Source organism: Oncorhynchus clarkii, unplaced genomic scaffold, assembly GCF_045791955.1.
Source record: "Oncorhynchus clarkii lewisi isolate Uvic-CL-2024 unplaced genomic scaffold, UVic_Ocla_1.0 unplaced_contig_797_pilon_pilon, whole genome shotgun sequence".
NCBI lineage: Eukaryota > Metazoa > Chordata > Actinopteri > Salmoniformes > Salmonidae > Oncorhynchus > Oncorhynchus clarkii.
In genome coordinates, this window is record NW_027258044.1 from 70,548 (window position 1) to 85,000 (window position 14,453).

Below are 14,453 nucleotides of genomic sequence, written 5' to 3' on the forward strand. Positions count from 1 at the left end.
TTTACCAGTCATATTGCCAGGGTTAGAGGTTCTATTCATTCTATTTACCAGTCATATTACCAGGGTTAGAGGTTCTATTCATTCTATTTACCAGTCATATTACCAGGGTTAGAGGTTCTATTCATTCTATTTACCAGTCATATTACCAGGGTTACAGGTTCTGTTCATTCTATTTACCAGGGTTAGATGTTCTATTTATTCTATTTACCAGGGTTAGAGGTTCTATTCATTCTATTTACCAGTCATATTACCAGGGTTAGAGGTTCTATTCATTCTATTTACCAGTCATTTTACCAGGGTTAGAGGTTCTATTCATTCTATTTACCAGTCATATTACCAGGGTTACAGGTTCTATTCATTCTATTTACCAGTCATATTACCAGGGTTACAGGTTCTATTCATTCTATTTACCAGGGTTAGAGGTTCTATTCATTATATTTACCAGTCATATTACCAGGGTTAGAGGTTCTATTCATTCTATTTACCAGTCATATTACCAGGGTTGGAGGTTCTATTCATTCTATTTACCAGTCATATTACCAGGGTTACAAGTTCTATTCATTCTATTTACCAGTCATATTACCGGGGTTAGAGGTTCTATTCATTCTATTTACCAGGGTTAGAGGTTCTATTCATTCTATTTACCAGTCATATTACCAGGGTTAGAGGTTCTATTCATTATATTTACCAGTCATATTACCAGGGTTAGAGGTTCTATTCATTCTATTTACCAGTCATATTACCAGGGTTAGAGATTCTATTCATTCTATTTACCAGTCATATTGCCAGGGTTAGAGGTTCTATTCATTCTATTTACCAGTCATATTACCAGGGTTAGAGGTTCTATTCATTCTATTTACCAGTCATATTACCAGGGTTAGAGGTTCTATTCATTCTATTTACCAGTCATTTTACCAGGGTTAGAGGTTCTATTCATTCGATTTACCAGGGTTAGAGGTTCTATTCATTCTATTTACCAGTCATATTACCAGGGTTAGAGGTTATATTCATTCTATTTACCAGTCATATTACCAGGGTTACAGGTTCTATTCATTCTATTTACCAGTCATATTACCAGGGTTACAGGTTCTATTCATTCTATTTACCAGGGTTAGAGGTTCTATTAATTCTATTTACCAGTCATATTACCAGGGTTAGAGGTTCTATTCATTCTATTTACCAGTCATATTACCAGGGTTGGAGGTTCTATTCATTCTATTTACCAGTCATATTACCAGGGTTACAAGTTCTATTCATTCTATTTACCAGTCATATTACCGGGGTTAGAGGTTCTATTCATTCTATTTACCAGGGTTAGAGGTTCTATTCATTCTATTTACCAGTCATATTACCAGGGTTAGAGGTTCTATTCATTATATTTACCAGTCATATTACCAGGGTTAGAGGTTCTATTCATTCTATTTACCAGTCATATTACCAGGGTTAGAGATTCTATTCATTCTATTTACCAGTCATATTGCCAGGGTTAGAGGTTCTATTCATTCTATTTACCAGTCATATTACCAGGGTTAGAGGTTCTATTCATTCTATTTACCAGTCATATTACCAGGGTTAGAGGTTCTATTCATTCTATTTACCAGTCATATTACCAGGGTTACAGGTTCTGTTCATTCTATTTACCAGGGTTAGATGTTCTATTTATTCTATTTACCAGGGTTAGAGGTTCTATTCATTCTATTTACCAGTCATATTACCAGGGTTAGAGGTTCTATTCATTCTATTTACCAGTCATTTTACCAGGGTTAGAGGTTCTATTCATTCTATTTACCAGTCATATTACCAGGGTTACAGGTTCTATTCATTCTATTTACCAGTCATATTACCAGGGTTACAGGTTCTATTCATTCTATTTACCAGGGTTAGAGGTTCTATTCATTATATTTACCAGTCATATTACCAGGGTTAGAGGTTCTATTCATTCTATTTACCAGTCATATTACCAGGGTTACAGGTTCTATTCATTCTATTTACCAGGGTTAGAGGTTCTATTCATTATATTTACCAGGGTTAGAGGTTATATTCATTCTATTTACCAGTCATATTACCAGGGTTAGAGGTTCTATTCATTCTATTTACCAGTCATATTACCAGGGTTAGAGGTTCTATTCATTCTATTTACCAGTCATATTACCAGGGTTAGAGGTTCTATTCATTCTATTTACCAGGGTTAGAGGTTCTATTCATTCTATTTACCAGGGTTACAGGTTCTATTCATTCTATTTACCAGTCATATTACCAGGGTTAGAGGTTCTATTCATTCTATTTACCAGTCATATTACCAGGGTTAGAGGTTCTATTCATTCTATTTATCAGGGTTAGAGGTTCTATACATTCTATTTACCAGGGTTACAGGTTCTATTCATTTTATTTACCAGTCATATTACCAGGGTTACAGGTTCTATTCATTCTATTTACCAGTCATATTACCAGGGTTAGAGGTTCTTTTCATTCTATTTACCAGTCATATTACCAGGGTTAGAGGTTCTATTCATTCTATTTACCAGTCATATTACCAGGGTTAGAGGTTCTATTAATTATATTTACCAGTCATATTACCAGGGTTAGAGGTTCTATTCATTCTATTTACCAGTCATATTACCAGGGTTAGAGGTTCTATTCATTCTATTTACCAGGGTTAGAGGTTCTATTCATTCTATTTACCAGTCATATTACCAGGGTTAGAGGTTCTATTCATTCTATTTACCAGGGTTAGAGGTTCTATTCATTCTATTTACCAGTCATATTACCAGGGTTAGAGGTTCTATTCATTCTATTTACCAGTCATATTACCAGGGTTAGAAGTTCTATTCATTCTATTTACCAGTCATATTACCAGGGTTACAGGTTCTATTCATTCTATTTACCAGGGTTAGAGGTTCTATTCATTCTATTTACCAGGGTTAGAGGTTCTATTCATTCTATTTTCCAGTCATATTACCAGGGTTAGAGGTTCTATTCATTCTATTTACCAGTCAAATTACCAGGGTTAGAGGTTCTATTCATTATATTTACCAGTCATATTACCAGGGTTAGAGGTTCTATTCATTCTATTTACCAGTCATATTACCAGGGTTACAGGTTCTATTCATTCTATTTACCAGTCATATTACCAGGGTTAGAGGTTCTATTCATTCTATTTACCAGTCATATTACCAGGGTTAGAAGTTCTATTCATTCTATTTACCAGTCATATTACCAGGGTTAGAGGTTCTATTCATTCTATTTACCAGGGTTAGAGGTTCTATTCATTCTATTTACCAGTCATATTACCAGGGTTAGAGGTTCTATTCATTCTATATACCAGAGTTAGAGGTTCTATTCATTCTGTTTACCAGTCATATTACCAGGGTTAGAGGTTCTATTCATTCCATTCACCAGGGTTGGAGGTTCTAATCATTCTATTTACCAGGGTTAGAGGTTCTATTCATTCTATTTACCAGTCATATTACCAGGGTTACAGGTTCTATTCATTCTATTTACCAGTCATATTACCAGGGTTAGAGGTTCTATTCATTCTATTTACCAGTCATATTACCAGGGTTACAGGTTCTATTCATTCTATTTACCAGTCATATTACCAGGGTTAGAGGTTCTATTCATTATATTTACCAGTCATATTACCAGGGTTAGAGGTTCTATTCATTCTATTTACCAGTCATATTACCGGGGTTAGAGGTTCTATTCATTCTATTTACCAGTCATATTACCAGGGTTAGAGGTTCTATTCATTCTATTTACCAGTCATATTACCAGGGTTAGAGGTTCTATTCATTCTATTTACCAGTCATATTACCAGGGTTAGAAGTTCTATTCATTCTATTTACCAGTCATATTACCAGGGTTAGAGGTTCTATTCATTCTATTTACCAGTCATATTACCAGGGTTAGAGGTTCTATTCATTCTATTTACCAGTCATATTACCAGGGTTAGAAGTTCTATTCATTCTATTTACCAGTCATATTACCAGGGTTAGTGGTTCTATTCATTCTATTTACCAGTCATATTACCAGGGTTACAGGTTCTATTCATTCTATTTACCAGGGTTAGAGGTTCTATTCATTCTATTTACCAGAGTTAGAGGTTCTATTAATTCTGTTTACCAGTCATATTACCAGGGTTAGAGGTTCTATTCATTCTATTTACCAGGGTTACAGGTTCTATTCATTCTATTTACCAGGGTTACGGGTTCTATTCATTCTATTTACCAGTCATATTACCAGGGTTAGAGGTTCTATTAATTCTATTTACCAGTCATTTTACCAGGGTTAGAGGTTCTATTCATTCGATTTACCAGGGTTAGAGGTTCTATTCATTCTATTTACCAGTCATATTACCAGGGTTAGAGGTTATATTCATTCTATTTACCAGTCATATTACCAGGGTTACAGGTTCTATTCATTCTATTTACCAGTCATATTACCAGGGTTAGAAGTTCTATTCATTCTATTTACCAGTCATATTACCAGGGTTAGAGGTTCTATTCATTCTATTTACCAGTCATATTACCAGGGTTAGAGGTTCTATTCATTCTATTTACCAGTCATATTACCAGGGTTGGAGGTTCTATTCATTCTATTTACCAGTCATATTACCAGGGTTACAAGTTCTATTCATTCTATTTACCAGTCATATTACCGGGGTTAGAGGTTCTATTCATTCTATTTACCAGGGTTAGAGGTTCTATTCATTCTATTTACCAGTCATATTACCAGGGTTAGAGGTTCTATTCATTCTATTTACCAGGGTTAGAGGTTCTATTCATTCTATTTACCAGGGTTACAGGTTCTATTCATTCTATTTACCAGTCATATTACCAGGGTTAGAGGTTCTATTCATTCTATTTACCAGTCATATTACCAGGGTTAGAGGTTCTATTCATTCTATTTATCAGGGTTAGAGGTTCTATACATTCTATTTACCAGGGTTACAGGTTCTATTCATTTTATTTACCAGTCATATTACCAGGGTTACAGGTTCTATTCATTCTATTTACCAGGGTTAGAGGTTCTATTCATTCTATTTACCAGTCATATTACCAGGGTTAGAGGTTCTATTCATTCTATTTACCAGGGTTAGAGGTTCTATTCATTCTATTTACCAGGGTTACAGGTTCTATTCATTCTATTTACCAGTCATATTACCAGGGTTAGAGGTTCTATTCATTCTATTTACCAGTCATATTACCAGGGTTAGAGGTTCTATTCATTCTATTTATCAGGGTTAGAGGTTCTATACATTCTATTTACCAGGGTTACAGGTTCTATTCATTTTATTTACCAGTCATATTACCAGGGTTACAGGTTCTATTCATTCTATTTACCAGTCATATTACCAGGGTTAGAGGTTCTTTTCATTCTATTTACCAGTCATATTACCAGGGTTAGAGGTTCTATTCATTCTATTTACCAGTCATATTACCAGGGTTAGAGGTTCTATTAATTATATTTACCAGTCATATTACCAGGGTTAGAGGTTCTATTCATTCTATTTACCAGTCATATTACCAGGGTTAGAGGTTCTATTCATTCTATTTACCAGGGTTAGAGGTTCTATTCATTCTATTTACCAGTCATATTACCAGGGTTAGAGGTTCTATTCATTCTATTTACCAGGGTTAGAGGTTCTATTCATTCTATTTACCAGTCATATTACCAGGGTTAGAGGTTCTATTCATTCTATTTACCAGTCATATTACCAGGGTTAGAAGTTCTATTCATTCTATTTACCAGTCATATTACCAGGGTTACAGGTTCTATTCATTCTATTTACCAGGGTTAGAGGTTCTATTCATTCTATTTACCAGGGTTAGAGGTTCTATTCATTCTATTTTCCAGTCATATTACCAGGGTTAGAGGTTCTATTCATTCTATTTACCAGTCAAATTACCAGGGTTAGAGGTTCTATTCATTATATTTACCAGTCATATTACCAGGGTTAGAGGTTCTATTCATTCTATTTACCAGTCATATTACCAGGGTTACAGGTTCTATTCATTCTATTTACCAGTCATATTACCAGGGTTAGAGGTTCTATTCATTCTATTTACCAGTCATATTACCAGGGTTAGAAGTTCTATTCATTCTATTTACCAGTCATATTACCAGGGTTAGAGGTTCTATTCATTCTATTTACCAGGGTTAGAGGTTCTATTCATTCTATTTACCAGTCATATTACCAGGGTTAGAGGTTCTATTCATTCTATATACCAGAGTTAGAGGTTCTATTCATTCTGTTTACCAGTCATATTACCAGGGTTAGAGGTTCTATTCATTCCATTCACCAGGGTTGGAGGTTCTAATCATTCTATTTACCAGGGTTAGAGGTTCTATTCATTCTATTTACCAGTCATATTACCAGGGTTACAGGTTCTATTCATTCTATGTACCAGTCATATTACCAGGGTTACAGGTTCTATTCATTCTATTTACCAGTCATATTACCAGGGTTAGAGGTTATATTCATTCTATTTACCAGGGTTAGAGGTTCTATTCATTCTATTTACCAGTCATATTACCAGGGTTAGAGGTTCTATTCATTCTATTTACCAGGGTTAGAGGTTCTATTCGTTCTATTTACCAGGGTTAGAGGTTCTATTCATTCTATTTACCAGTCATATTACCAGGGTTAGAGGTTCTATTCATTCTATATACCAGTCATATTACCAGGGTTACAGGTTCTATTCATTCTATTTACCAGTCATATTACCAGGGTTACAGGTTCTATTCATTCTATTTACCAGTCATATTACCAGGGTTACAGGTTCTATTAATTCTATTTACCAGGGTTAGAGGTTCTATTCATTCTATTTACCAGTCATATTACCAGGGTTACAGGTTCTATTCATTCTATTTACCAGTCATATTTCCAGGGTTACAGGTTCTATTCATTCTATTTACCAGGGTTAGAGGTTCTATTCATTCTATTTACCAGTCATATTACCAGGGTTAGAGGTTCTATTCATTCTATTTACCAGTCAAATTACCAGGGTTAGAGGTTCTATTCATTCTATTTACCAGTCATATTACCAGGGTTAGAGGTTCTATTCATTCTATTTACCAGTCATATTACCAGGGTTAGAGGTTCTATTCATTCTATTTACCAGTCATATTACCAGGGTTAGAGGTTCTATTCATTCTATTTACCAGTCATATTACCAGGGTTAGAGGTTCTATTCATTCTATTTACCAGGGTTACAGGTTCTATTCATTCTATTTACCAGTCATATTACCAGGGTTAGTGGTTCTATTCATTATATTTACCAGTCATATTACCAGGGTTAGAGGTTCTATTCATTCTATTTACCAGGGTTACAGGTTCTATTCATTCTTTTTACCAGGGTTAGAGGTTCTATTCATTCTATTTACCAGGGTTAGAGGTTCTATTCATTCTATTTACCAGGGTTAGAGGTTCTATTCATTCTATTTACCAGTCATATTACCAGGGTTACAGGTTCTATTCATTCTATTTACCAGTCATTCTGGTAAACAACCAAGGCCCCTTGACCACTACAGCCCAATCTACTAACTTCTACATCAGTTTGACCTGGTCCAAGATAACATGGCATGGTGCTGAGTCTTAAAACCAGTCGACTCAAAACGTGTTTCCATAAGAATGAGTCCACAGAGAGCAAGTGGATTTACAACAAATATTTTGAGTGAATATGTAAATGCCTTTATAGTGCTATCATCAATATGAAGCTTCAGACTAGTTGAGGTCCCTCTAAGGTAGATACAGAAGCTAGTGTCAGTGTGTATATCTCTTTGGAACCGTGTGTCACGCAGACCACACACTTCCATTGAACCCTGTTATTGAGTCGTGTGTGTGTGTGTGTGTATAGTGTGGGCTAACGCAGACCGTTGTTTTCCTTTTGAAAAAGGCAGACAGTCCAAGGGCACGGGAACAAAACACACCTCTCAAAATATTATTCTTGGCCTCTGTGCTCATTTGCTTTCACACTGTTATGTAGAGAGCCTTTCTATTCAACCGGTCCCTGACCACTTTGTCCTCAGTCTGATGTGACGTACTGTAGAGCCTCTTATGGTCGGTGGTGAGTCAGCAAAACTCATAATGCTCTGCCTGGCTCCTATTGTATCCTCACTCCTGGCCAATGATTGAAGTCTGATTGAAGCCTCCAGTAAAACAGTAAAAAGTGCTTTTTTTTTCATGTGTCCTCTGTCTCTCACTGCTAGCAAGGCTGAAGATGCCCTTATTAGGACAGATCATTATTCCATCAGGAAGCTTTTAGATACATGGGCCCAGGGCCTTTGCTAACTAACATTGCTGGTCCCTTAGTTTAGAATTCTTTCTCATTTTATGCAAATAGTTATGGGATGTTAGAGTCCTTTTGTTTTAAATGTGTTATCTTCAACCCAGACTGCTAGTGCATAGTTAGGAAGGTAGAGTAGACAGGGGGCAGGAAGGTAGAGGAGACAGGGGAGAGGAAGGTAGAGGAGACAGGGGGCAGGAAGGTAGAGGAGACAGGGGATAGGAAGGTAGAGGAAACAGGGAGCAGGAAGGTAGAGGAGACGGGGCAGGAAGGTAGAGGAGACAGGGGATAGGAAGGTGGAGGAAACAGGGAGCAGGAAGGTAGAGGAGACAGGGGGCAGGAAGGTAGAAGAGAGGGGGCAGGAAGGTAGAGGAAACAGGAGATAGGAAGGTAGAGGAGACAGGGGGCAGGAAGGTAGAGGAAACAGTAGATATGAAGGTAGAGGAGACAGGAGATAGGAAGGTAGAGGAGACAGGAGATAGGTAGGTAGAGGAGACAGGAGATAGGAAGGTAGAGGAGACAGGGGGCAGGAAGGTAGAGGAGACAGAGGTCAGGTAGGTAGAGGAAACAGGTGGTAGGAAGGTAGAGGAGACAGAGGTTGGTTGTCACAGTGCTCCTAACTAAAGCTCCCGAAGGTAATACTGTAGTTCTCGTCTCAGGGCTATGAGACCCTGAGCTCAATGGTTCTAAAACTCCCTGCACTAAAACGTCATGCCATGCTTTCTTGGACTAGGGACTTTGTGTAATCACAGTCAAATTTACCTGAATAAATAAAGGTCTATTAAATATTAATCAATCAACCAATCAATCGATCGATCAATCAAAGAATCAATCCTAAATGTTCCCTCTCTTCCTCCCAGACCCATCCAGACTGCGGAACATGCACTGTTTCCCCCAGAGTTCCTCATCCATCTCCTGTTCCTGGACCTTCCCTGATTCCCACTGGGACTCCTATACCGTGGAGGTAATGTAACATCTCTCACAAACACACACTCTCTTTATGTCTTGTCTTATTATTGTACAAGTTGAGGTCAGGGTGTCTGATACCATTTCTCCAACTTTACTAAAGGCTTTGCAGGGATGTAGGATACCGTGTCAGTTGTGCAACTGAATGCATTCAACTGAAATGTGTCTTCCTCATTTAAGCCAACCCCTCTAAACTGCCTTAATTAACATCCACACCCAGGGAACGATGGGTTAACTGCCTTGTTCGGGGCAGGGATTCAGGGATTCGATCCAGCAACCTTTCGGTTAACCCATACATAAACTATGTGGACACCCCTGTAAATTGGTGGATTTGGGCTATTTCAGCAACACCCGTTGCTGACAGATGTATAAAATCACCCACACAGCCATGCAATCTCCATAGACGGCAGGTAGCCTAGTGGTTAGAGGCAGGTAGCCTAGTGATTAGAGGTAGGTAGCCTAGTGGTTAGAGGCAGGTAGCCTAGTGGTTAGAGGCAGGTAGCCTAGTGGTTAGAGGCAGGTAGCCTAGTGGTTAGAGGCAGGTAGCCTAGTGGTTAGAGGCAGGTAGCCTAGTGGTTAGAGGCAGGTAGCCTAGTGGTTAGAGGCAGGTAGCCTAGTGGTTAGAGGCAGGTACCCTAGTGGTTAGAGGCAGGTATCCTAGTGGTTAGAGGCAGCGTAGCCTAGTGGTTAGAGGCAGGTACCCTAGTGGTTAGAGGCAGGTAGCCTAGTGGTTAGAGGCAGGTAGCCTAGTGGTTAGAGGCAGGTAGCCTAGTGATTAGAGGCAGGTAGCCTAGTGGTTAGAGGCATGTACCCTAGTGGTTAGAGCCATATAGCCTAGTGGTTAGAGCCAGGTAGCCTAGTGGTTAGAGGCAGGTACATAGTGGTTAGAGCATTGGACTAGTAACGGGAAGGTTGCAAGATCAAATCCCTGAGCTGACAAGGTCGTTCTGCCCCTAAACACAAGCAGTTGACCCACTGGGCCGTTATTGAAAATAAGAATTTGTTCTTAACTGACTTGCCTGGTAAAATAGACAAACACTGGCAGTGGAATAGCCCAGTAGAATAGCCCAGTAGAATAGCCCAGTATAATAGCCCGTACGGAATAGCCCAGTAGAATAGCCCAGTAGAATAGCCCAGTAGAATAGCCCAGTAGAATAGCCCGTACGGAAGAGCTCAGTGAATTTCAACGTGACACCGTCATAGGATACAACAGTTTGTCAAATTTCTGCCCTGCTCGAGCTGCCCCAGACAAGGAGTGGACTATTAAAGTTGTCAGTATGTTGAAAACATGGAGTGGACTATTAAAGTTGTCAGTATGTTGAAAACATGGAGTGGACTATTAAAGTTGTCAGTATGTTGAAAACATGGAGTGGACTATTAAAGTTGTCAGTATGTTGAAAACATGGAGTGGACTATTAAAGTTGTCAGTATGTTGAAAACATGGAGTGGACTGTTAAAGTTGTCAGTATGTTGAAAACATGGAGTGGACTGTTAAAGTTGTCAGTATGTTGAAAACATGGAGTGGACTATTAAAGTTGTCAGTATGTTGAAAACATGGAGTGGACTATTAAAGTTGTCAGTATGTTGAAAACAAGGAGTGGACTTAGGTAATCAGTTGTCAGTATGTTGAAAACATGGAGTGGACTTAGGTAATCAGTTGTCAGTATGTTGAAAACATGGAGTGGACTTAGGTAATCAGTTGTCAGTATGTTGAAAACATGGAGTGGACTTAGGTAATCAGTTGTCAGTATGTTGAAAACAAGGAGTGGACTACAGTAATGTCCACTACATTCCAGGTGCGTCAGCAGGACAGCTGGGAGCTGGTGTACGCCCTGCGTCTGGCCCGGGATAGTACCTTACTCAGCCTGGAGAACCTACAGCCTTACAGGAGATACAACGTGGCTGTCAGAGTGGCCTCAGCTGGACTCAGCAGCCCCGCCGTGGAGGAGAACGTGGTCACCATGATCGACCGTGAGTAACTACCTATACCGGCTGACAACCGGAGTTGTATCATAGACCCCATCCTAGAGTAGAGTTTATCTGCTGTAAGATCCAGACCCACAATCACCATGACAACAAACCAGGTCACCGCACAGAACCACCACACCAGATGACGCCAAACAAGTGACACAATGGTTGGTGGGATTTAGCTGTCCCAACATGCTGATACGTGACCTGACCCATTAAATGACCTGTTAAATGACCTGTTAATTGACCTGTTAAATGACCTGCTAAATGACCTGCTAAATGACCTGTTAATTGACCTGCTAAATGACCTGGTAAATGACCTGCTAAATGACCAGCTAACTGACCTGTTAAATGACCTGCTAAATGACCTGGTAAATGACCTGCTAAATGACCTGCTAACTGACCTGTTAAATGACCTGGTAAATGACCCATTAAATGACCTGCTAAATGACCTGTTAAATGACCTGTTAAATGACCTGCTAAATGACCTGCTAAATGACCTGGTAAATGACCTGTTAAATGACCTGCTAAATGACCTGTTAAATGACCTGCTAAATGACCAGCTAACTGACCTGTTAAATGACCTGCTAAATGACCTGGTAAATGACCTGGTAAATGACCTGCTAAATGACCTTTGACATGCTCCAGGTACATGCGCTGTCTGACAGTCTAAACTTGTATGAGTTGTATGAGTACCACCAGTGTTTCTACCAGACCACTATCAGTAGTAGTGTTTCTACCAGTAGTAGTGTTTCTACCAGACCACTAACAGTAGTATTGTTTCTACCAGTAGTAGTGTTTCTACCAGACCACTAACAGTAGTAGTGTTTCGATCAGTAGTAGTGTAGTAGTGTTTCTACCAGTAGTAGTGTAGTAGTGTTTCTAACAGTAGTAGTGTTTCTACCAGTAGTAGTGTTTCTAACAGTAGTAGTGTTTCTACCAGTAGTAGTGTTTCTACCAGTAGTAGTGTTTCTACCAGTAGTAGTGTAGTAGTGTTTCTACCAGTAGTAGTGTTTCTACCAGTAGTAGTGTTTCTACCAGTAGTAGTGTTTCTACCAGTAGTAGTGTAGTAGTGTTTCTACCAGTAGTAGTGTTTCTACCAGTAGTAGTGTAGTAGTGTTTCTACCAGTAGTAGTGTTTCTACCAGTAGTAGTGTAGTAGTGTTTCTACCAGTAGTAGTGTTTCTACCAGTAGTAGTGTTTCTACCAGTAGTAGTGTAGTAGTGTTTCTACCAGTAGTAGTGTTTCTACCAGTAGTAGTGTTTCTAACAGTAGTTGTGTTTCTACCAGTAGTAGTGTTTCTAACAGTAGTAGTGTTTCTACCAGTAGTAGTGTTTCTACCAGTAGTAGTGTAGTAGTGTTTCTACCAGTAGTAGTGTTTCTACCAGTAGTAGTGTTTCTACCAGTAGTAGTGTTTCTACCAGTAGTATTGTAGTAGTGTTTCTACCAGTAGTAGTGTTTCTACCAGTAGTAGTGTAGTAGTGTTTCTACCAGTATTAGTGTTTCTACCAGTAGTAGTGTAGTAGTGTTTCTACCAGTAGTAGTGTTTCTACCAGTAGTAGTGTTTCTACCAGTAGTAGTGTAGTAGTGTTTCTACCAGTAGTAGTGTTTCTACCAGTAGTAGTGTACTAGTGTTTCTACCAGTAGTAGTGTTTCTACCAGTAGTAGTGTTTCTACCAGTAGTAGTGTAGTAGTGTTTCTACCAGTAGTAGTGTAGTAGTGTTTCTACCAGTAGTAGTGTTTCTACCAGTAGTAGTGTTTCTACCAGTAGTAGTGTTTCTACCAGTAGTAGTGTAGTAGTGTTTCTACCAGTAGTAGTGTAGTAGTGTTTCTACCAGTAGTAGTGTTTCTACCAGTAGTAGTGTAGTAGTGTTTCTACCAGTAGTAGTGTTTCTACCAGTAGTAGTGTTTCTACCAGTAGTAGTGTAGTAGTGTTTCTACCAGTAGTAGTGTTTCTACCAGTAGTAGTGTTTCTAACAGACCACTAACAGTAGTAGTGTAGTAGTGTTTCTACCAGTAGTAGTGTTTCTACCAGTAGTAGTGTTTCTACCAGTAGTAGTGTAGTAGTGTTTCTACCAGTAGTAGTGTTTCTACCAGTAGTAGTGTTTCTACCAGTAGTAGTGTTTCTACCAGTAGTAGTGATGAATAAACCCATCCGTGGAGGTCCCATCCATTCCATATCCTACTCTCTCTACCTGACAAGTGACACGTCTCTCAACTTGCACTGCTTTGCCGTGGCATTGGTCTCCTCTTAGCAGGATGCTGAGTCACACACACACACACACACACACACACACACACACACACACACACACACACACACACACACACACACACACACACACACACACACACACACACACACACACACACTGACTGATATCCTAAATGTGTTAATAGTCAGATGTTCTATAGAACACATCTTTCATTGTGTTCACTACTCCCGGACCCAGATAAATAGATTCTGCTCTGAGTAATGTGATGCCTCTGCCTTTGGTTAAACATTTGGCATTTGTCTCATTATAGTTTTGAGTAAAGGTTAGTGAGTGTTTTCTCTTGTTAAGTTAAACTTTAATGAGTTTAGACTCCACAGAAGTCTCTAACTTATAAGTTGTAACCACTTCAAATAGGGTGACTAGCTACTTTAAATATTTTAGGATTTTATGAAAGCTTTGTTTTGAGATTAGTCCGAATTTTTAAATGGTTTATCATCCTACACTTTTAAAGTCCTCTGGTAATCGTACTTGATCATCTCACAGATTTAAAGGTGCTATTTTAGTTTACCTTCTATGCTAATGTAATACGAGGACTGAGGAAAATGAACACAGGTGAAATTATGTTGAAATATTGCTGATGTTTCAATTAGGCGACTTTCTGTATCTACAGAAACTGACGGAATGTACTGTTGGTGAAAAAGTCACACAGTACTCACTTATAGCTTTGTATTCCAGTTCGGTCAAAATGATTTATTGAAAAAGATAGGGCTAGAGAGAAAGAGAGAGGGAGAAAGAGAGAGGAGCCAGAGAGAGCGAGAGAGGAACCAGGGAGAGAGAGGAAGGAGCCAGAGACAGAACAGAAGGGGCCAGAGAGAGAGAAGAAGGGGCCAGATAGAGAGAAGAAGGGGCCAGAGAGAGAGAAGATGGAGCCAGAGACAGAACAGAAGGAGCCAGAGGGAGATAAGGAGCCAGAGAGAGAGAAGAAGGGACCAGAGAGAGAGAGAGACAGAGAGGCA

At 39.0% G+C, this 14,453-nt stretch overlaps 1 protein-coding gene across 1 annotated transcript in view; it reads left to right on the top strand.

The window, feature by feature from the left end:
• LOC139394623 (receptor-type tyrosine-protein phosphatase beta-like) overlaps positions 1-14,453 on the top strand; it is a 115,909-nt gene that overhangs the window by 57,058 nt on the left and 44,398 nt on the right. Inside the window, exons 16-17 of the mRNA XM_071142724.1 lie at positions 9,149-9,252; positions 11,051-11,225. Of these exons, the coding sequence (XP_070998825.1) occupies positions 9,149-9,252; positions 11,051-11,225 (279 nt within the window). The remainder of the gene's footprint in view (positions 1-9,148; positions 9,253-11,050; positions 11,226-14,453) is intronic.